We start from the raw sequence: 20152 nt of genomic DNA on the forward strand, positions 1-20152 counted from the left end.
GACTGACGTCAGGAATTTAAATCAACCGTAGCAACCAATCGTTTTCACGAACACCCGTAGACTGACTTGAACGCAGTCTGCTGGAGTTCCTAAATAACTACCTTTTTATCTCGGAGCCATCTTGAAGTCATGGACCTTGTCACGTCCTCACTCTCGCGGATGATGTTGGAGTTGGTAGTCGCCCGGGACTATTGAAATATTCTGTCCTAGCAAACGGAGGGAGAGTCATTGACCGAAGATCGTGGTATTTAACTTTTTTGATTCTAGAAATGATATCTTGAAAGTGGATTGACGAAACTCGATACACTTGATAGGATTTAATGCGATTAAAGTTTCATTGAATTTTCACTATTGATAAACCAGGTACTTATTTCAGGTTGAAAAAGAATCAATTATCCGGATAATACGGTCGATAAGATCCGAGAACGAATTCAAAACCAAAAATGCATGGACACTTCCCAAAATCCTATATTTTTCGGGAATCAACTAGGTAATTTCTGAAAATTTCGCTGCCAGTTAATTTACTGAACCGAAAGAGATGCTGAATTCGCTTTTGCAAAAGTCGTGCCTTACCTCATAAAAATCGTGTCCCACAAACGAAAATGCAAAACTATTGAATTTCACGAAAATATTCAATTCTCACGTACTATTGATCTCTACTAATAATTTACTTGATCCTACAGTAATCGGGATTATAAGGGAACCATGATACGAGAGCTATTCAGATTTTACAATGATCAGTTCCTGAATCCGTAGTTGAATCACAGGCCATTACCACGCGGATGATATGAGTCAACAAACTCTATAAAAATGGAAATGTCATTCCATCGAGCATAATATATAGTCAATTTATGGACTGAACGTAAGCTCCGGCCGTTCAAATTTATGTCCGGCAGAGAAATAAATTGCTCAATGGCTACAATGAAAAGATATGCAAACGAAGTATAATCATCTGTGGATTACACGACAGCAAATGGCACAAATGTTTACTAAAATCATCATTGGCGTACCTTATCAGTTGTAATGACGAAAGCAATACGAGTATCATAAGTATACACGGTTACACAACAATGCCTTTAGCTGCTCCATTATTCATGGGCATTCGCGTAAGTGTAGTCGTTCCGCGGCTCAAGTCGATATAAAACGAAGCTCGCAGTAGTCTAGCACTTTTTTTCTATTTTCATTTTCAAATTATTTCAGTTTCTAGTTTTCAGTCATCCTTCTCTAGACTATCGACGGAGCTCTTTGATACGGTAACATCAATGTCCCTGAAAGTTATGTGGACTAAAAAATTCATTGCTCAGGTTTCAGCGAAATGTCTGGTGAGTTTGATTTCGTTATTTTACAATCACCGGCAGATACACAGGTAGCTTATACCGTAAAGTAACCAGCTACATTGGTTATCATCGCAATGTAATAATTCATCAAAGTTACATACGATGTGAAAATTGTCAAACGTCTAACGCATCATAAGCTGCGAGTTATCAAAGTGATTTAAACAGATGATATTTCGTCATCGCGAATATTTACACCGCACATCTGAACGCTCAATTTGGTAGCGTGATAAGTAAATTCATACTAAGAAATTCAAATGCACGAATTTTTTTTTTCAAATCGAAATGATAATTCAAGCATTTTCACATTCGCATTGTCAATCAACTGCTATCGGAACAACGTAATCATATCTATGTTTGAAAATTAATCTTCATAGACGCGCCAACGTAACTTCAGCACAGCATCAACGATCGGAAATAGTAATCCTGAATTTCCGATCGCTGCAAACATCTATACGGACGATCTCAAGTTCACAAATGCAGCTTCGTACAATCCCATTCCAATATACCGAGTATTGGGATCCGCAGCCGCCGAGAACGAAGTTATTGCCAATGTTAAGGTTTGTCAATTTTATTCCCTTTATTTTTCTAAAACTGTGCAAGATATGCGCGTCTCGCAGTTACTTATGCTTTCACATTTATGTGTTACAAAAGCTGGAAAAGGATAAATATACAAAGATGTATAAGGATATGGTAACGATTACAATAATGGACAAAATACTCTACGAATCTCAACGTCAAGGGCGTATATCTTTCTATATGACCAACTCTGGCGAAGAAACTGTTCAAATTGGATCTGCAGCTGCTTTTAATTTGGACGATGTTATTTACGCTCAGTATCGAGAAGCTGGTGAGCAGATTGTGGCATATCGAAGACCTTTTACTGATGATAATTAAATCTGCGACAGTTTAAAAAGGCCGATAATTTATTTCAGGTGTATTGCTGTGGCGCGGGTTCAAATTGGAACAATTCATGGACCAGTGTTATGGCAATCACGCGGATATCGGCAAAGGCAGACAAATGCCGGTGCATTACGGGTCCAAGGATTTGAACTTTGTAACGATTTCCTCTCCGTTAACAACCCAGTTACCGCAAGGTATTATTTTCGTTTTATGGTAAATTATCTCCACAATTTTTACCTATATTTTGAAACCATGAAACACATTTTTTACAGCCGTTGGAGCCGCTTACGCGTTAAAACGTGCGCGTTCTGGGCGTTGTGTCGCAGTTTATTTTGGCGAAGGTGCGGCAAGCGAGGGAGATGCACACGCAGCGTTAAATTTCGCTGCCACACTCGACTGCCCCGTGGTATTTATATGGTCGGTGGATTGCAATGGTTGTAATCGCACTGCGCATTGTTGTTGATTGTTTCATTTTCATCATCCTTATTCTCAGCCGAAATAATGGATACGCGATATCTACGCCTGCTAGTCAGCAATATAAAGGAGATGGAATTGCAGCAAAAGGTCCTGCGTATGGTATAAATACAATTAGAGTTGACGGACACGATATTTTTGCAATGTATAATGCAACGCGTGCCGCCAGAGATTGGAGTCTGGCTGAAGGAAAACCTGTGCTTATCGAAGCAATGGCATACAGGTAATTGTGGACGTTGATTTATATTCGCTTTTCAGAATATCGAGATTTCTACTATACTGTTCCCGCGATGTAGAGTTGGACATCATAGTACCTCCGACGACAGTAGTGTCTATCGATCCGCGAGCGAAATTACCGAATGGAAAAAATTGGAGCCGATCGCAAAATTCAGAGATATTCTAACAAAGATTGGCTTGTGGTCTGAGGCACAAGAAAATGAACATACCACCTCGATTAAAGAACAAATTCTAACGACATTTGCCAAGTCCGAAAAAAAATTGAAACCTCATTGGAAAGAGCTTTTTACTGACGTTTATCGTGATATGCCACAGCACATAAAGTAAGTTATAGTCGAATTATCTGCAGATACAATTTTATATTACCGATATATCACCGATTTCTATTATTCTAGGAATCAAATGGACGCTATGGAGAAGCACTTAGTGGAGTACGGGGATAAATATCCTTTAGAGCTTTACAAAAGCTCGTAGAAAATCGGTCCGGTGTAGTCCGATGCATCATCTTCTGTCTTCAGCTAATATAAGAAACAATCGTTTGCCTATGCAGGTTCAGATTGTTTCATAGAATTTTGGTGGCAGTTGAGAGAATAAATACAAACTTCGATATGCTTTATAGCCTTCTCTACTCTGGAATTGAATTCGCTCAAATGTTACTAGAAATTCACCATCCAAAGATGATGAATTCTTTATTTTTGAGTTACTACTTTCCCCGCCAAATCATGTGACCATGGTGACGTTTGTAGAGTGGGCGCATGGCGCGTTTTCATACACCATGCAGTTTGTTTCGTCGTTCCCCAATTCAACATTGTGGTCCGACGTATTCGATAAAAAATTTTTTGAACACAAACAAAATGCAGTTGCAGGCCTTCGGTGTGTTCGTGGTTATAGGTTAGGATGATAATATCCACAATTTCTACAGTGAGATTGTGATAAAGTGACTTTCCTATAATTAAGGGATAATATGTATAAGTGACGATTACATCACATTAGAAACAATGGCACCGACCATTCAAACAAATAATAGTAACGACAGGGATAAGCGGTCAACGAGGCCCATTGAAAAGAGGTAAATAATACATCCACAATTCTAACCTCTACAGATTTGTTATTACCGCCGCGCTATCGATGATTTTACATCGATTTCTGGAAATAATATGCAATTACGTTCATTTGATGGGACGTACAGCATTATACAGGACAGTCAGGAAATTTAATATAATTTTTTTATAAATGACAAACAGCTTGAGAGAAATCAATCTCTCAGCTTGCTGCAGCTCCATTACAACAATCTCTTTTTGATGAATACGAAGAAAATAAGAGATATAATTTGTAAGAGTGTAGCAAATAATCGAGTCTCTTTTACCTGTTTTATAAACAAGCAAAAAGTAATGACAATAGTAATAACATATGAAAATTGCAGTGGAAATCAAATGATGACATCCGTCATTCAGTCGAATAATAACAAAGATGCTAATGATAAACGTACCAGACCAGCTGAAAATAGGTAAATAAACTTTCGGAGGGCATTTTCAAGGATATAATTTTCATTTGCAATTAAGACTGGAAGTTTTTCAAACTTAGCGTGAAGAAATTGCAAGCTTACAGTGTGCAGATTATATGAAAATCTATAATTGTTACATATGATTTTCAGATCTGAATTGATATGCCGTGTGAAGTATTGTAATACCTTGCCAGATATTCCGTTTGACCCAAAATTCATCACCTACCCTTTTGAATCTACAAGGTAATAAAGATTATGAGAACCAGTTCAACAACACATGATAAATTTTGTTCAATAACAAAGACATATTCCAGATTTATACAATATAATCCGACATCCCTTGAACGGAACTATAAATATGAAGTACTCACAGAACATGATTTAGGGGTTGAAATTGACCTGATAAATCGAGACACTTATGCAGGCGATCTCAATGCTCAGCTGGACCCCGCCGATGAAAAACTTCTGGAAGAAGATATTCTTACTCCCCAAGACTCAAAACGTTCTAGGCATCATGCCCGCAGTGTGTCATGGCTTAGGCGTACAGAATATATCTCTACAGAACAGACTCGGTTTCAACCACAAACCATGGATAAAGTTGAAGCTAAAGTCGGCTACAGTATTAAGAAGAACTTCAAAGTAATTAGATATTTTTTCTAACAAAATTATGGCAAAATTTATTAATACCGATCATTTTAACTCAACCAAGTTATCATTTTTTTTTTTCATTTAGGAAGAGACTTTATACATGGATCGAGATAGTCAAATAAAAGCTATTGAAAAAACCTTCGAAGACAATAAGAAGCCTGTGGAAAAACATTATAGCAAACCAAATGTCGTACCCGTTGAAATTCTACCCGTATATCCCGATTTCAAGGTAAGCAACTATTTATCAAATCAAACTTTGATGATATTCCAGATTGTACTAAATATCCGTGTTTTTTTGGACAATTAGGTTTGGAAGTATCCATGTGCTCAAGTCATATTCGACTCAGATCCAGCTCCAACTGGTCGTTCGGTACCTGCCCAAATTGAAGAAATGTCACAGGCCATGATTCGGTAAAGCAAATTACGAATTCCCCGAGACTTATCATACCTGAAATCTTAACCAACTGATGATGTATTCTTTTTCTTTTATGACAGGGGTGTGATGGATGAAAGTGGGGAACAATTCGTTGCCTACTTTTTACCTTTGGAGGAAACTTTAGAAAAACGCCGAAGAGATTTCGCGGCCGAAATTGATTATGCAGATGATGAAGAGTATGAGTACAAAATGGCCAGAGAATATAACTGGAATGTCAAGAGTAAAGCATCCAAAGGATACGAAGAAAATTACTTCCTTGTCATGCGTCAAGATGGGGTTTGTAAAATTACTCTTTTCACTATTACTATATATTTGAAGGTCACTTTTCAACAACTGCGCGTCATACTTAGGTTTACTATAACGAGTTGGAGACACGGGTGCGACTCAGCAAACGCAGACAAAAAGTTGGCCAGCCTCCAAACAACACACGACTAGTTGTGCGCCATCGACCACTCAATGCAACCGAATACAGGATGCAGCGATACAGAGAAAAGCAGTTGGAACCACCTTGTGAAGATGACGAAGAAGAGGAAGAAGAAGAAGAGGAAGAGGAAGAAGAACAGCCCCAAGAAGCTGAAAAGGCTGCAGACAAAGGTAACCGATCATCCTTTTATACTGTATTTTCGTTAATTGAGCTTATTGTTAGCTTATCTTTGCTTATAAATTATGATGAATTTTCAGCTGCCTCAGATAACGAAGGAGGGTCTCGTACTTCGTCGCGTGCGTCATCGCGTGCATCGAGCAAGAAGTCTAGGTCTCGATCAAAATCGCGATCGCGTTCAAAATCGAGATCAAGATCTCGATCGAGGTCCGGATCTCGTTCCAAGTCACGTTCGCGGTCAAAATCTCATAGTAAATCAAGGTCTCGCTCAGGCTCGGCCCAGTCGAGAAATTCGTCGAAATCCGGATCACGTTCCAGGTCTAGGTCCAGATCCAGATCAAGATCAGGTTCAGGTTCACCGGTTAAATCACCGTCACGATCACGATCAAAATCCAGGTCCAGATCGAAATCGCGATCAAGATCGCGATCGGGTAGCGGGAGTGGCAGTGGGAGTGGAAGTGGCAGCAGTGAAAGTGGTTCTGACAGTGAGTGATCCATAATTTTTTAATCTAATTTTATAGAGATAAACGATCAGTTGTGGCGTTGACCTTAGTACCGCACTGTCAAATGAAATAATTGTTTAAAGCTGTAAAAAAAAAATTACTTGGTAATGATTGACTCAAAGGCTGTCCATATATTTTGAAGCCCAACTCGTTCGATAATAAGTTGGGTGGTGAGTCATACTATGGCTACTCCAATCTACATCTTGGATATTTTTATGAAATGTGTCAATGGTAGCTCTCAGTTTTAATAAAATAATTCTTATGAAAGCCATTCTCAAAATTACGTGGTAATTTGATCAATGCAGCCTATTATTTTTTGAGTCATCAATTATTCAATGTTTCATAGAAATAAAGATTTTGAATTTCTTTTCAATGAACAAACCTAATCTATGCTTTCACTGAGTTAAACATACACACGTATCCATGGCTAAACCAGAATTACAAAGTTTTCGCAGTGCAAAGTCACTTCATTTTACATATTTAGTTTGATTCACTTGTTACACCAAGTTAGACTGAATGAAATCCAAAAATGACGTTACTCGAGTGTAAACACCTGGGAATCCAGGTTCTGCACATTTATATCCATATGAAACAACGCCAATTAAAAAGTAGTTTCTACCACGGGGATACATCAGCGGGCCCCCGCTATCTCCCTGTAATAATAAACAACAGATTTATGAAATCAAATAATTCGTGAACAATTGATTGATTTCTATTTTATAAACTCAATCAACATACTTGGCACGCGTCCTTTCCGCCACGAGCAAATCCGGCACAAATCACTCGGTCATCTATTTCTGTCATTTTAAATTCTTCAAAAGCCCGCTTACATGTTTCCATTTCTACAACGGGTATTTGGAGCTCCAAAAGGCGAGGACTTGAAGGACCGTCTGCATAGCAAAATATTGGTGTTAAAGTGACCCAGAAACCCAGTAAGTTTTTGGAAAAGGCAATTATTTTGATCATAAGTATTCGGTTTGAAAATATAAATTCATTATCTTACTGAAATAGACTGCTCCCCATCCAGCAATGAAAGGAAATAGTCTAGTGAAATCCTTCAGTCGGATGTCATCTGTAAGCGGCAAGCAAATTGGATGAAGAGTTGCTGAAAAGTAGAAAAGAAGAAACATCAGAGAAATTGAAAATTATTTCCATGTATTTACTACTCGTGAGATTCAAAATATTTAGACGCCGATGACTGCTTACGAGTGAATGCCACGTCTCGTTCCAATCTGATAACAGCAATATCATTCGTGTAGCGAGCTGAATCATAAGCTGGATGAAGGGTGATTTTCTCTATCGGTATGTCAACAGGATTGGCACCATCGTCATCACTTATAAGATCCAAATCGCCAAGCCGCGCGATGTACAGATCTTTGCGATTAAAGACGCAATGGCCAGCTGTTACTATATGACGAGATGACACTAAAGTTCCGCCACACAACCATTTCGGAGGATTTCCGACTCTTGCAGATTTGTATCCAAGTGCTACTATCCATGGCCACGCACCTAAAACAACAATTCACATGAATTAAAATAAAAACATCATCTGAGTGCCCTCAACTGGTCTAAATACGGGTCGTTCAATACCCAATTTTGCTGGAAGTCCATTCACAACTCTGGTATGTGTGGTATTACTGTATCCACATTGCTCCGGGTATAGTGGACCGTAGGCCGCAGTTTGCCTTTGAGTGGTAAGCTCGTTTTCTTTATCGGATTCGTCCCCGGAATCTCGTGGACAGCAAACTCTTGGATCAAATCCATCGTAGCCACAAACCGAGCTTCGCAAGAAATTACCAGCTGCATTTCCTTGCGAGAGCAGAAGATTCAGCAATGGTTTACACTGTCTTATACTGATACAGTTACCATCTTCACCCGATGGTGTCGTACAAGTGATTGTACCAAAATCTGCAAATCAAAGGCATTTTTTATTTTTTTATACTCGGCTCGATGCCGATTTCATTCCAGAGGTGGAAATTTCGCGCCTTCACGTTGTGAATCGTTGTAGTGAAAACCGGAATAACAATGAGTAAAAAAACGCTGGTAGCAGCCTTGCATTCACCTTGTCAACATCAACGTGTATTACGTAATTTGCCACAGTTCTTGGGTGCGAATGTTCAACGATATGTGGCATAGTTGAGAAGCTGCCGCAAACATAGCTAATAAGTTCTGGAGGACGCTAATATACGGTAGTTAACATCAACTTTACTCGGAAATCGAATGAGATGGAATGCGCTGTACGGTTGCTTCGTTGACCGCGTCCTGGATGCCAATAAAAAATTGAATGGCTCATCTGCCGAGACAGTGAGCAACGCTGAAATTGCGTAAGCGTCACATATTCAAATATTTACCTTGATCCCACCCTCTATTCTTCAGAATACGAAAGGCTATTTATTTTGTTTCACCGTCAAATTCCACTTGCTGATCCATCTGACTCGATCTTACAGTGGAATCAGGTCGATATCCTAGGATTTCGTGAATAACATTGAAAAAATTATCGTTTTTCCTTTCATGTGCCATCTACGTAATATACTCAGATGCATACATTTATGTATGCGTCCTTCCGAAATTTCCCCGAATTTTTTACCGGATCATTCCCCATTTGACGTTAATATAGACTTTTGCGATAAAGTCCATTAACTATCGACGGTACGAATTACCATTAACATGCTAAAACAACAAAAAAAAAAAAGGGAGATTGACGAAACCATCCGCTTCGCGATTCATATAGCCGCACGATTACCCGACCCTTTTTGGAACCTCTATTATAATGGAACAACAAATGAAAATATTATAATGAAGTAATATTTCATAAAGACGCCCGATAGTTATCTGAACGTTCTTAAAAATTTTCACGCTTCTTCCTAACAGCTATGAACATATCGAACCGGATTATCTTTGATTACCGAATAATCAAAATCACACATTTTGAACTTGCTCCAAAAGTGATGTGTGTGGTTATTATTTAGCTGGAGCGAAAAAATCAAATAAAATTAATTTTCTCGTAGTGATCCTGAGATTCGTACGTCATCGCGTCATTGTAAATAAAGCGATGATTTTTTGTCAGAATTATGTAACCGGTTATACCTATGCGGAATAGGCGAACAGCATGAATACCAATTTGCGTGTCTCTCCTCGGCACTCACACCTCTGATAAATCATGAATTTATGAATACCCATTACTTATGCGAAAGCACTAAACTTCAGTTTGAAGAGCAACTTTTAGAAGTCTATACATCCATTAACTACGGATCCGGGCCTTTTATACCTGCTTAAACAGTTACATACATTGATGATAATTTACATTTGTATGATGAGCAGGCACGCGATCTGACGATGATAATAAAAGAAGAAAAGAGAAAAACAGTTTATCGAGAAGATTGAGATCAATGAACGTGATCTTCGTGGGGCAATCGATACAGTGAACAGGTTGCTGTAAATAAATTGATGCAGATGAAGAAATGGTATTTCTGAAAAATGATCGGTCGAATGGTCGTCGTCCGTGACACAATTCGCGGTGTGTCCCCATATCATTGAACGTTGATCATAGGACATCGACGATTCATCATTTGTTGTTCAGCTTTCAGGATGCGTGCATGATTTAATGTAACTTGTACTCATTACACGTGTAACACCGACACGTGAAACGAACCGCGAACCATAAAGTGCGATACAATTTTTTATGCACAATAGAAACGGAAGAACACATTAGAACACAAATACACGACACGTCGGACATCACGCGCGTGCTAAAATAATGTCGCTATGCGACTAGCTGCGGAGATACCTATTCGTTTGCGTGTTAGATATGAGCTAAAACAAATCACAACAATCGTTTATATAAACGTAATCATATCGCATATAGCAGATTATTGTATGACGGTTTTTTTTAAGCTTATACCCACCGATAGTTATCGGGTGCAAAAAATAAAAAATGAAAATGTCCATGCGATGGTTCCAGGATTGAAGTCACGGATAATTGAGTGGAAATTCCCTGTTACGAGTCAAACGATCTATTTCAACATCCCGAATCAACCTCGTACTCCCGGTGACCACTGTGACGATAAAATACATTTTAAGTGTACGGTACGCGACCTCCGGGATGACCAACTCTCTCCTACTATCTGTTCTTTGTAAGGCTTCAAGTTTCGGTGTATTCAACTTCGCCCTTGGCTACCGGTGATTGCTGTTGCTGTTGGTAGGGTAATTGCATGTGTGCATGATTGTCGTATGTATACCTGCCCGAAGTACACGAATTGGTACTCGAATGGGTACATAGACATGATGTATTGCAGTGTGCATATAATTATCATCCCTGATTATCATCGGATCACCGATGATGTATATTCATAGAAAAAAAGCTTTGCAATGTTTCCCCGCGCTTCATCACTCTACTTCCTTTCTTCCTTCCGGTGATTAAATCGTCCTCTCGCTCGAAATTGATTGTGTGTTAACAGTTTGTAGATCATGATTACGGTACCTATATAATTTTGTTCATTGTTTCGTTTTTAAACTTGCCAATTTAATCTAAAATTTTTAGATCCAACTGGCAAATAATTTTAAGAGATAAAAAGAGACTTGAGAATATCATACCTTGTGAGGAAGCTGAGTGTAACAGCAGAACTAAGATTCCTCCGAAACAATTCCACATCTGCATCTTGCGGTATGCCGTTTCTGTAGGTAAAAGAAAAATAAACAAAATAACAGTATGAGCATGAAATCGAGGGAGCATTCTGGGACTGTTTCGATACACTGATCTTTGTGATAACTAATCATGAAAAATAAGGGAGCGTCGTAAAGTTCGCCGTTAATGACGCGTCGAGTCTAACAGCGATCGTTGCTGATAGCTCAAAATAAACGCAGGATTTCTTGATGTATATCCATGTTTTCATGTATCGACGACTACAGAGGCAACTAATTTTATTACATGGAATTCAATTAATTACGACGTCATTCAGTTTACTTTCGTGACTATACGGTCAACGAGTTACGGAACAATTCTTGAAAAATATTATTCGATTAGATAGGTTTTTTTCGAGCATAATTCACGGGCGGATATACACATACTAGAATAGTTACATTCACCCGCGGCCATCAACAACGATTACAATTAACGACTATACTTGTTACAAACAACTACACGTACGTGTAGTAGAACTTGTACTCTTTATATTTCAGCGAATATTTGATGATGTTTTCCTTCGTCGCGGAAAAGTCATCGCATTTTCACCGATCCTTCTGTTCAATGCAAACGATCTTTTATTTCAGAAATCCTTTAGCGTTAGAAAGCCACTATTTTTGTACGAATAACGGTAACCAGCTGTCGATTCTATTTTTGATGATCATTTTTTAAAGAATTTGAAGGTCAATATCGCTGCAGCCTTGACAATGATGCGAAATGAATAATTTGAAATCCATAATCGTCTAATGAAATGAAATTTATTGATTAGGTATATAAATCAAAGCCACAGTTAATATTAACTTACGGACGTTAATTATTGAAGACTCGGGGAACTTCCGAGTCACCCGACCCTGAAAAAGAACTGACCGATGGTCAAAATCATGTAACACACTTTTGGGAAATGAAAAAAAAAACCACGATGACACACCAACCGGATATGCGGACCCAAATCTGATTTACAATTCGACACTACATGATATGATTTCATATATTTAGTATTTTGATGAAGCAACATAATAATAATAATAATAAGAACCCTTTTTGTGCTAAACAACGTTGATTATTCCAGGTGGGTATAATGAACACTCGTTAATAAAAATTATTGAATTTCGGCACATCCCGTCCAATTACATCGTTCGAACATTACTCTCTATGGTTCACGGTCAATTTTCGAGAGCAACCCCGGTAGCCGGATACTTTAACGGTCCGTAGTGATCTTTCCAAGCTAGGTGTGATTACGAATCGTAATTATTTCTATTTATTCTTTGAAACAGTTTCTACTGCATCGAAAAAGATCTTACAATGCTAATTATCCTTTTCCAAGACACGCAATTGTGAAACACTTACTTGAGTTTTAATCACAATTAAGGAATCATTCTGGTTTAGACGCTCAGAAAAAACTCTTGAAATACATGAAAAAAATTTTCATTCATCTTTTTAAGACTATACATAAGAATCGGAGGCAAATGTATAACTCCTCGCAAAGTTGGTATATCGCTAGCGGCGGTGATATCTTGGTAACGGTTCATTGAAAACCAAAAAATTAAAAATATTTAGATTCAGTATGACCGTGGCTCTGAAATTGGAAAACGTAGGTTTGATATAAACGCGTTCAAAGTTCCTTCAGAGAATCTCAGATAGTGCAGGTAGCAACGTACATGTGACAAAATGAAATAGTTAGAACGCCTCGATCGTTATGAAATTCGAGCACAATACCTTTAATGATTAAATGTACTTTGGAAAAATGGGAAAAAATCGATTTTTTTTTATCTAAATCAAAATGATCCCTTAAGCTTCAAGTTCGGTACATTTTATCCCGATGATGATGGTACTGGTGTGGACTGATTTTTCCCATTTTTTTTTAAACTGACAAACTCATAATACGAAAACAGTAACGAAATCAAGCACTTACCGTTTTATAAATCAATCAGATGGGTATCTATTGCACGGAAATTCGTTGCCGATTTGAGTTATTTCGAGTACGAATAACTGAACGGATAAATAATTTGGAATTTTATCGCGAGATTGACTCAATGACAGAGTCAAAAGCAGACTGTGAGGATCCCCATTGCCATTCTCTTTATATTCGACAGGAGTAGAGCTGTTTTTCTACGGAAGATCTGCTGCTGCCGAGTAGGGATTCTGTGATATTGTAATTTTGTGTTTCATATCACAAAATTTTATTCATGTACGGTTGCAGACACATAAAAATGCATCCTGTTTGTGTTGCGTTGATTGTTGTATACAATATATCAGGATCTGAACTGGGTAATGGTTATCGTGTTTCTTGAACACTTTAATTATTTTTGTATTTTCAAGATCTATATCCTTCTGATGAGAAAATAGATCAAAATTTTAATAGACAATACTTGGATCGTTGCACAATAAAATGTAATTCATTCTTTTTTCAATCCGATTCAGATTTGAAGTACGTAGACGCAAAGCCATGCTGTTCCTACTACAATCAATTTCTATTCATTTTACGATTGTTTCTAGATTTGGATATCACTGTAATCTTTGTTTCAAACATATTACAATGGTGTAGGACATGCATAACGGTATTTACGGTCTAGAGATAGTTTGTGACCACATTTTATCAATCATTATAAGATCTTCAAAAAGGGCCACCGGATCATTCATATGTTCTCCCGCTTCAAGCTGATCGCTAACAAGTTCTTTATTATTACCTATTGTTGTTCATTTGAATGTCATCTGTACCCCTGGTTGTGAGGATTACAAATCTTACGATTGTTAATTTATTTTCTCGTAGCGCCATCGCTGAATTTTAGGAAGAACTACATTGCTACTGAGTCACAGGATCGTTTTGGTTTGGATATCCGACTAGATTCGACAGTCCGCAGTGTTTTGGGGTTGTGGTCATTTTATAGTTGTATTTCACAATACCAATTGGTGTAAAATGGACTTGTCAAAAATGCCTAATGAGAAAAAATTATATCTTTGCAAATGGTATTTTCGAGGTAGGGTAATTTTCGTTGTAATTAGTGATTCGCTAATTTGTCACGCTCGTATAACCAAAATAATGTTTTTGACACCTGTCATTAGGAGGTTTTGCTATGCTACCATTCCTCTGGGCTGTAAATGCAATTTGGTTCGCAAAAGAAGCTTTCTCTGCACCGCACTATGATGAACAAAAACAAATACGGAGGTGTAAGTAAATATCGAGTTAGAAACTCAATACTTTATTATTCCAGTCATCAATGGCATTCTTCTGTCTAAACGAGCATTTGCTGCGTGCCGTTGCATTAGTGTGGAAGATAATATTCGTCCTTTGTTCCTTGTAGATGTGATATTCTCTGGTCTAGGAGCGGTGTTATGGTTTGCAGGACTTTTGGCTTGGATCATTACTTTTCAAACACAGCGAGCTGCCTGGGGTGAATTTGCAGATAGCATCAGCTATATTATTCCCACTGGCATACCATAAGAATGAAGAAGAAAAATAGGCAATCAAATGCACTTGGTTGATCAGACAAATTTTTATCAACGTGATTTCGTAAATGATATACCTCTGACATTCTAGAGGTACACATCTGATATTTGAAAAAAAATCAAATGTGCTTTGTGTTAATAATAATTCTCTTTATATGATCACATTGATATAATTCATATCCTTGTATAGCTTACTATAGAATAAAATTTGTACGTATTCATAAGGGCATAACATAATAGAGTGTGGGTTGGTACACGTTATTCGGCTGATAACATTTTATTCTCTTATGTACTTGACCGCAGATAACAGATATGTGTGACGTTTACATGTACCTTTTCAATTAAGTTTAGACGGCCCGCCGTCGTTGTGCGTATGACTTATATTCTCTGTAGACCAGCCTGGACAAGAACTAAAACAATTAAATTTGTTGTACATCGTTAATTGGCGATCAGAGGTGATAACCACGACAAAGTCGAGTTAAGATTGGGATCTGTGACTTACTAAAAGCGCTATTACATCGGAAGCCATCAACATGTAGAATACATTATGCCAGCCTGCCCAGTTAGAAACCAGGCCTGCTAAGAGTGGGCCTACAGCTGCTCCAATACTCCCAGTTCCATCAATAATTGCAGCAACAGTAGCCAACGCTCTTGAATTCCCTTCTAAACTTGGATGCATTCCAAGCTCAGCAGATACAGCAGTGGTTATGAGAGCATAGGGACCATTTACTAATATACCTGCTAGAAGGAGCAGTGTAATGTTCAAACCAACACTTACACTTCCAATATAATCGTAAACAAATAACTGTAAAGTCAAAGGAATGAAAGTTAATCATGAGTACAAAACCCTAGAAAGGGAAAAATATGCAGCAAAATTTTTACCATTGGGACCGCCAGTGATAGCATAGCAGCACAAGTTACAGCACTCATCCCACTCCAATCTGATAAAAGTCCGGCTGTAATTGCTCCAGCTATGCCACCAATATCAAACAACGTAGATAAATCAGCACTTAATCTGGCACTAAACTTGGCTGCAACAAAAAAATAATGTGATGTGATTACGAAGCACCAAGCAAAGTCATTTTACTTTTGTGGAAAATTAAACTCCATAACTAAATATCAAGTAATTTTTGTACATACTCGATGCGGATATATACAGAGGCAGCCAGTAGAGGAATGTGTAGCTTACTAGTTTTGCAAAGAACAGGCATAGCGAATACTCAATGACACCAGGTATACGCAATGCACCGATAAATCCAATTGGTGTTTTTTCCCCAGGTACATGTGGCTTCCGATTCACTGCTAGCATAGGGCTTGTCTCGGTACGAAGAATTGCCTCCTTTAATAAGTTAAGTATTTGTCAGGATAAGTTAGTTGTGCAGTCCAATATCAGCTACAGAGGCACATGCGCGTTAATCAAAATTAATTTTCCTTTGACTGATTGATTCAATAAATATTGAATCAATGATGTACACGTACAATACTTGTAATACTTGTAAGCAATAAATATGTATAACAAGCAGCGCAACAAATGAAAGCATCACAGGGGAGAATTCAGAAGTAGAAATAAGATTCAGATCTATAGAAACCCAAAAGCTTGACATAGCTCAAGAAGTATTTACATGTGCCTGAATAATAATTACGGCAAGCTTGAGGGAATGCACACGGAGATACAAACTACAAAATTAGAAGCATGCACTTACACCGCCATTGTTCTGTTCAACACATTGAAGACGCGTTGCGTTGCGGTGGACGACTCGCTAAGAAACAATAAAAAGATACTTATGTTGATTAGTAAGCGTGCATAAAAAAAATTAAATGAGCTTGGCTAACTATAATAATCATAAAAACACAGTACTATTTTCAATTACGGTCAAAATAGTCGGCAAAGGAATGGGTATTCGATCATTTCATATTGTAAAATTCTACTGAAAGTTTGACAATTCAATTCGGAAAAACAAATGAGGCTACCTTTCAATACATATCTACCTAAGTGCTGTAATCACTATGTGATTTTGAAAACATGAATATAGAGGATGGACTCTTTGTTTCGGAATCAACTGGGCATAGCCCTTTCGGTTTGTCAGCAAGCAAATGTATGCCTACAATAATGCATATGACCTTACATAGCGTACAAATACTATATGTATATCATAGCATGTGTCGTGTGTTTGCTGTTTCAGCTGTTTTAAAAACGAACATCTACTTGTTGTTGGCAGATCTGATGCAGCAAGTTTTCGAATCAACACACAGATTGAACACACATACTACCAGATGGCATTTTTCTACTCACAAGAATTATCAAAAAATTAAGTAGTACAAAACATAAATTCTAAAAGTAGGCCTACTTTGAAAGATAGTGAGACGAATAAAGAGTTAAATATTTTTTGATGATCAAATTCGAAATATATCATTTTTTTTCTCTTATGGAACTCACGTCATCTCCCGCACAATTTGCTGAACCATCGTTAATAGGGCTGCCTTCGTCCGAGCTGTTTATTGCATCTATTTGTCTGTATCTCATGGGTTCGGGCGTAACAAATCCGACGTCTGCAGGATTTGGTGCCAAGAATAGAAATAGTATGAATCCAACTACTCCCATGATAGCTCCAGGTACCATGAAACTGAGTCCCCAGTCGGTTTCAACGAATTCTGCTGCAATGATGGTACCCAAAATATTTCCTAGAGACGTATGAGAGTTCCAGATGCCAAAAATTAGACCACGTTTGCCATTGCCAAACCAGTTTCCGACCACAGTCACCACTCCTGGCCAACCAGATGTTTGAAATACTCCACCTATCGCCTAAACATAAAAAACAAAGCATTGCAAGATTTTCATTCTGCTATGGAATCATCTGCAACAAAATGCATCACCCAGAAACGAATTTGACAGGATAGAGATTTGGCATGCCTGAAAATCAATAGATTTTTATTACACTTAAATTTAGTAGTAGTTATTTATAGATGGCTCAACTATACGTTCAATTGAATACAAATTAACTGAGGCCAATTTACTATTTATAGCAATTATCTTTAGAGCGAACAGCTATCCACGTGCTTTTCAGTATGATAACAAACAGCAATAGAATATTGTTTCGCGTAATGAACTACGTATAAATGTATGTTGAATTCGTTCTCAGGCCATGCGTCACAAAATCCCTTGTAATGTCAGCAGATGCCTACCTGAACTAAAACGAAGTACCAAAGGCTATGGATCTCGTAGGGCCTGGCTACACCAAAGAGATAACAGCTGATTCCGGAGAATATCATGCCAAGAGCAAGAAAATAGCGGAGATTTACACGCTCTGCTACAAACCCGCTAAGCGAAAAAATAAAAAACAAGAATACAGATTAAATTGTCCTCCTCAGTTTCAGTAGTGGTGGAAGGCTTACTGAAAATCACCTGAGGAACATCGCCCCTGCATAAGCAAATAGAAAAGCGGAATCCAAGGTACCCAGCAGCGCAGAGGCATCCGCCGTATCTAGTCAAACAAAAGTAAGAAATACATGCTGAAACTGTACATATTCAATTATTTGTTATCTATCTACAGGTCTCCAAGACGTACTATGAAGCTTCTACTTTACTGGTACTTTCCTTATCATCTATAAAGTATTTTTGAATCTATAAATAGGCATACGTGATCAATCATTTGAGTGTCAGGCCATAAGCTCTACTCACCGAACGGAGCCCAGTCACACCAATTGTGATTAGTTGTGTTTGGATCCATGTCTGGTGGAGGTACTAATTTGCTGCAATCCTGACTCAGAACGTTTTTAACTACTGAGATCGGCTTCCTGGTCATATGATAGCAGGTGTATGCCATGTAGGTAAGGGCTAATATTCCTCCTTTATACCAGGCTAGACGATTGAATCGTCGTTGGTTTGTACATTTGGTCCAAAACCAGCCAATTGCTCGCAGGCCCCATGGTACGTCAGTTGTAGGTAACATATTGTGTGGTATTCTTACTGCATCCAACTTCTATCCAGATTAATGTGAAGACTAATCGATGTGAGATTGAACCAACACTATACCACAGTTTCAATCTTATTATGCATGTGGGTCTTTGTTCAGCTTTCAGAGCTTATTTGCTGTCTACATCTGAGTTGATGACTGTGTATTGAATTCTAAAAAAAAAGAAAATTGTTGAAAACTCAGGTAGCAACACTGCTAACCAAAACCTTGAAAATTCTCTGAAAATCCAAATTCTTAGATCCAATGAATAATTAAAAGTGTATTTCTACCAGACTACTCTATGGGCCAGATTTTTTACTACCTAGTACGTGTGAATGGATTAATATTCGGTCCTATTACTCACAACAGACTCTTGACCTCAATAATTATTAGAATGTTTATAAACAAAGGTTACTCTCACTTTTTATGGGTTGAGCAATCAGCAAACTTGGTTCAATGTACGATGTCTAAGTTTTGGATGAACATGATCTCAGACAATCTCACGATTTCTACGTGTACCGTGTAGCTGTGTGGCAAATAATTATCATGAGAGAATTATCAAATACATGGCTGGCAGATAATAGTTGAATGCAGAGAAGTTTGTCATTGAGTGGCATTTATTATAGTAATGTACGTCCATTATCTCTGACTCACCAAATTTATAAAAAATCTCAACTTACCAAAACACCAAGCGATTTGAATATCCAAAAAGTAAGCTGACATTGACTGAGAATGAAATGAAGATATCCTTTGATCAGTTAAAAGCGAAATACGATGCGCCATGAGTCATAACCTGGAAGAGATAAAAAAAATGTCTACGTAGGGCCAATCTAATCAAATTACTATTCGAATTAAGTCAAGACTCACCATCCGATACAGCCTTGATATCTCATTTTTTTAAGCTAGTGAGATTGTAAAAATTAGAACCTTTGAACCTGAGGTGTAATCCTTCGTAATCCTGCTAATCTTGAAGTCTGTTTACTTCAAGAGCTATTTCGCGCTGCTTCGTGGCGGTGGCGACGTTCTGCACGAACGCAAAGCACGAGGGGAACGTCACTTGTGGCTCGTGAGTGGGGTGAAGAATTACGAAAAGACTTGCAGCTTGAAATTTTGATTGGTAGAAGAACGTCACGTGTCCGTTACGCACCGTGTAGATCACGTGCCTAAACCATTTCTTGTTATCAGACAAGTAGAGGAGATGGAAGCTGCAGTCAGACCTCTTGATGCCGGCCTTCGATTTTGACAGCTGTACACGTGCAAACAAAGCAAGCTGCAATTATTTTCAATACCAGTACATACTACACAGCAATGAAGTCAATTGATTGATAAAGGCAAAATAAAGTGTGGGAATTCTTTCCACAAATAATCTCATAGTTGTACACAGACAGGCATTCACACAATTGATAAGTACAACTACATAATTTCTTCTTA

The 20152-nt window shown here is 38.0% G+C and overlaps 5 protein-coding genes across 11 annotated transcripts; 3 read left to right on the top strand and 2 right to left on the bottom strand.

Moving 5' to 3' along the window:
• Window positions 1-114: 114 nt before the first annotated feature.
• On the top strand, window positions 115-3560 carry LOC105683717 (2-oxoisovalerate dehydrogenase subunit alpha, mitochondrial). 2 transcript variants are annotated; one of them, XM_020851052.2, is made up of 10 exons: window positions 115-244; window positions 377-490; window positions 684-1322; window positions 1712-1894; window positions 1989-2184; window positions 2270-2431; window positions 2510-2654; window positions 2731-2934; window positions 3008-3271; window positions 3344-3560. In XM_020851052.2, exons 3-10 carry the CDS (start codon window positions 1263-1265, stop codon window positions 3420-3422), a joined length of 1293 nt encoding a protein of 430 aa, XP_020706711.2. In that variant the 5' UTR covers window positions 115-244; window positions 377-490; window positions 684-1262; the 3' UTR covers window positions 3423-3560. The 2 variants fall into 2 exon arrangements, with proteins under 2 accessions (XP_020706711.2, XP_012251927.2); XM_012396504.3 differs by having other exon boundaries at window positions 377-1322.
• Window positions 3561-3708: 148 nt separating this feature from the next.
• On the top strand, window positions 3709-7026 carry LOC105683714 (RNA polymerase II-associated factor 1 homolog). Its single transcript, XM_012396497.3, has 9 exons — window positions 3709-4017; window positions 4372-4455; window positions 4603-4695; window positions 4767-5091; window positions 5186-5329; window positions 5408-5511; window positions 5596-5812; window positions 5887-6130; window positions 6218-7026. The coding sequence occupies exons 1-9, from the start codon at window positions 3947-3949 to the stop codon at window positions 6628-6630; spliced, it is 1695 nt and encodes a 564-aa protein (XP_012251920.1). The 5' UTR covers window positions 3709-3946; the 3' UTR covers window positions 6631-7026.
• LOC105683718 (venom protease-like) lies at window positions 6628-13390 on the bottom strand. 2 transcript variants are annotated; one of them, XM_012396505.3, is made up of 7 exons: window positions 13234-13390; window positions 11234-11314; window positions 8231-8548; window positions 7847-8149; window positions 7644-7745; window positions 7379-7530; window positions 6628-7293 (listed from the first exon to the last, which is right to left on the bottom strand). In XM_012396505.3, the coding sequence occupies exons 2-7, from the start codon at window positions 11295-11297 to the stop codon at window positions 7138-7140; spliced, it is 1095 nt and encodes a 364-aa protein (XP_012251928.1). In that variant the 5' UTR covers window positions 11298-11314; window positions 13234-13390; the 3' UTR covers window positions 6628-7137. The 2 variants fall into 2 exon arrangements, with proteins under 2 accessions (XP_012251928.1, XP_048504823.1); XM_048648866.1 differs by lacking the exons at window positions 11234-11314; window positions 13234-13390 and adding an exon at window positions 10546-11102.
• LOC105683721 (gamma-secretase subunit pen-2) lies at window positions 8728-14930 on the top strand. Its single transcript, XM_012396508.3, has 4 exons — window positions 8728-8964; window positions 14092-14299; window positions 14385-14489; window positions 14624-14930. The coding sequence occupies exons 2-4, from the start codon at window positions 14239-14241 to the stop codon at window positions 14761-14763; spliced, it is 306 nt and encodes a 101-aa protein (XP_012251931.1). The 5' UTR covers window positions 8728-8964; window positions 14092-14238; the 3' UTR covers window positions 14764-14930.
• Window positions 14931-15029: 99 nt separating this feature from the next.
• On the bottom strand, window positions 15030-19789 carry LOC105683716 (glucose-6-phosphate exchanger SLC37A2). 5 transcript variants are annotated; one of them, XM_012396501.3, is made up of 12 exons: window positions 19649-19789; window positions 19402-19514; window positions 19143-19247; window positions 18448-18894; window positions 18172-18250; window positions 17952-18087; window positions 17206-17571; window positions 16472-16528; window positions 15909-16107; window positions 15651-15799; window positions 15271-15573; window positions 15030-15178 (listed from the first exon to the last, which is right to left on the bottom strand). In XM_012396501.3, exons 4-12 carry the CDS (start codon window positions 18716-18718, stop codon window positions 15116-15118), a joined length of 1623 nt encoding a protein of 540 aa, XP_012251924.2. In that variant the 5' UTR covers window positions 18719-18894; window positions 19143-19247; window positions 19402-19514; window positions 19649-19789; the 3' UTR covers window positions 15030-15115. The 5 variants fall into 5 exon arrangements, with proteins under 5 accessions (XP_012251924.2, XP_012251922.2, XP_012251923.2 ...); XM_012396499.3 differs by having other exon boundaries at window positions 19589-19754; XM_012396500.3 differs by lacking the exon at window positions 19143-19247 and having other exon boundaries at window positions 19589-19754.
• Between the last annotated feature and the right edge of the window lie 363 nt (window positions 19790-20152).

This window comes from Athalia rosae, chromosome 1, assembly GCF_917208135.1.
Source record: "Athalia rosae chromosome 1, iyAthRosa1.1, whole genome shotgun sequence".
In the NCBI taxonomy this organism is placed as follows: domain Eukaryota; kingdom Metazoa; phylum Arthropoda; class Insecta; order Hymenoptera; family Athaliidae; genus Athalia; species Athalia rosae.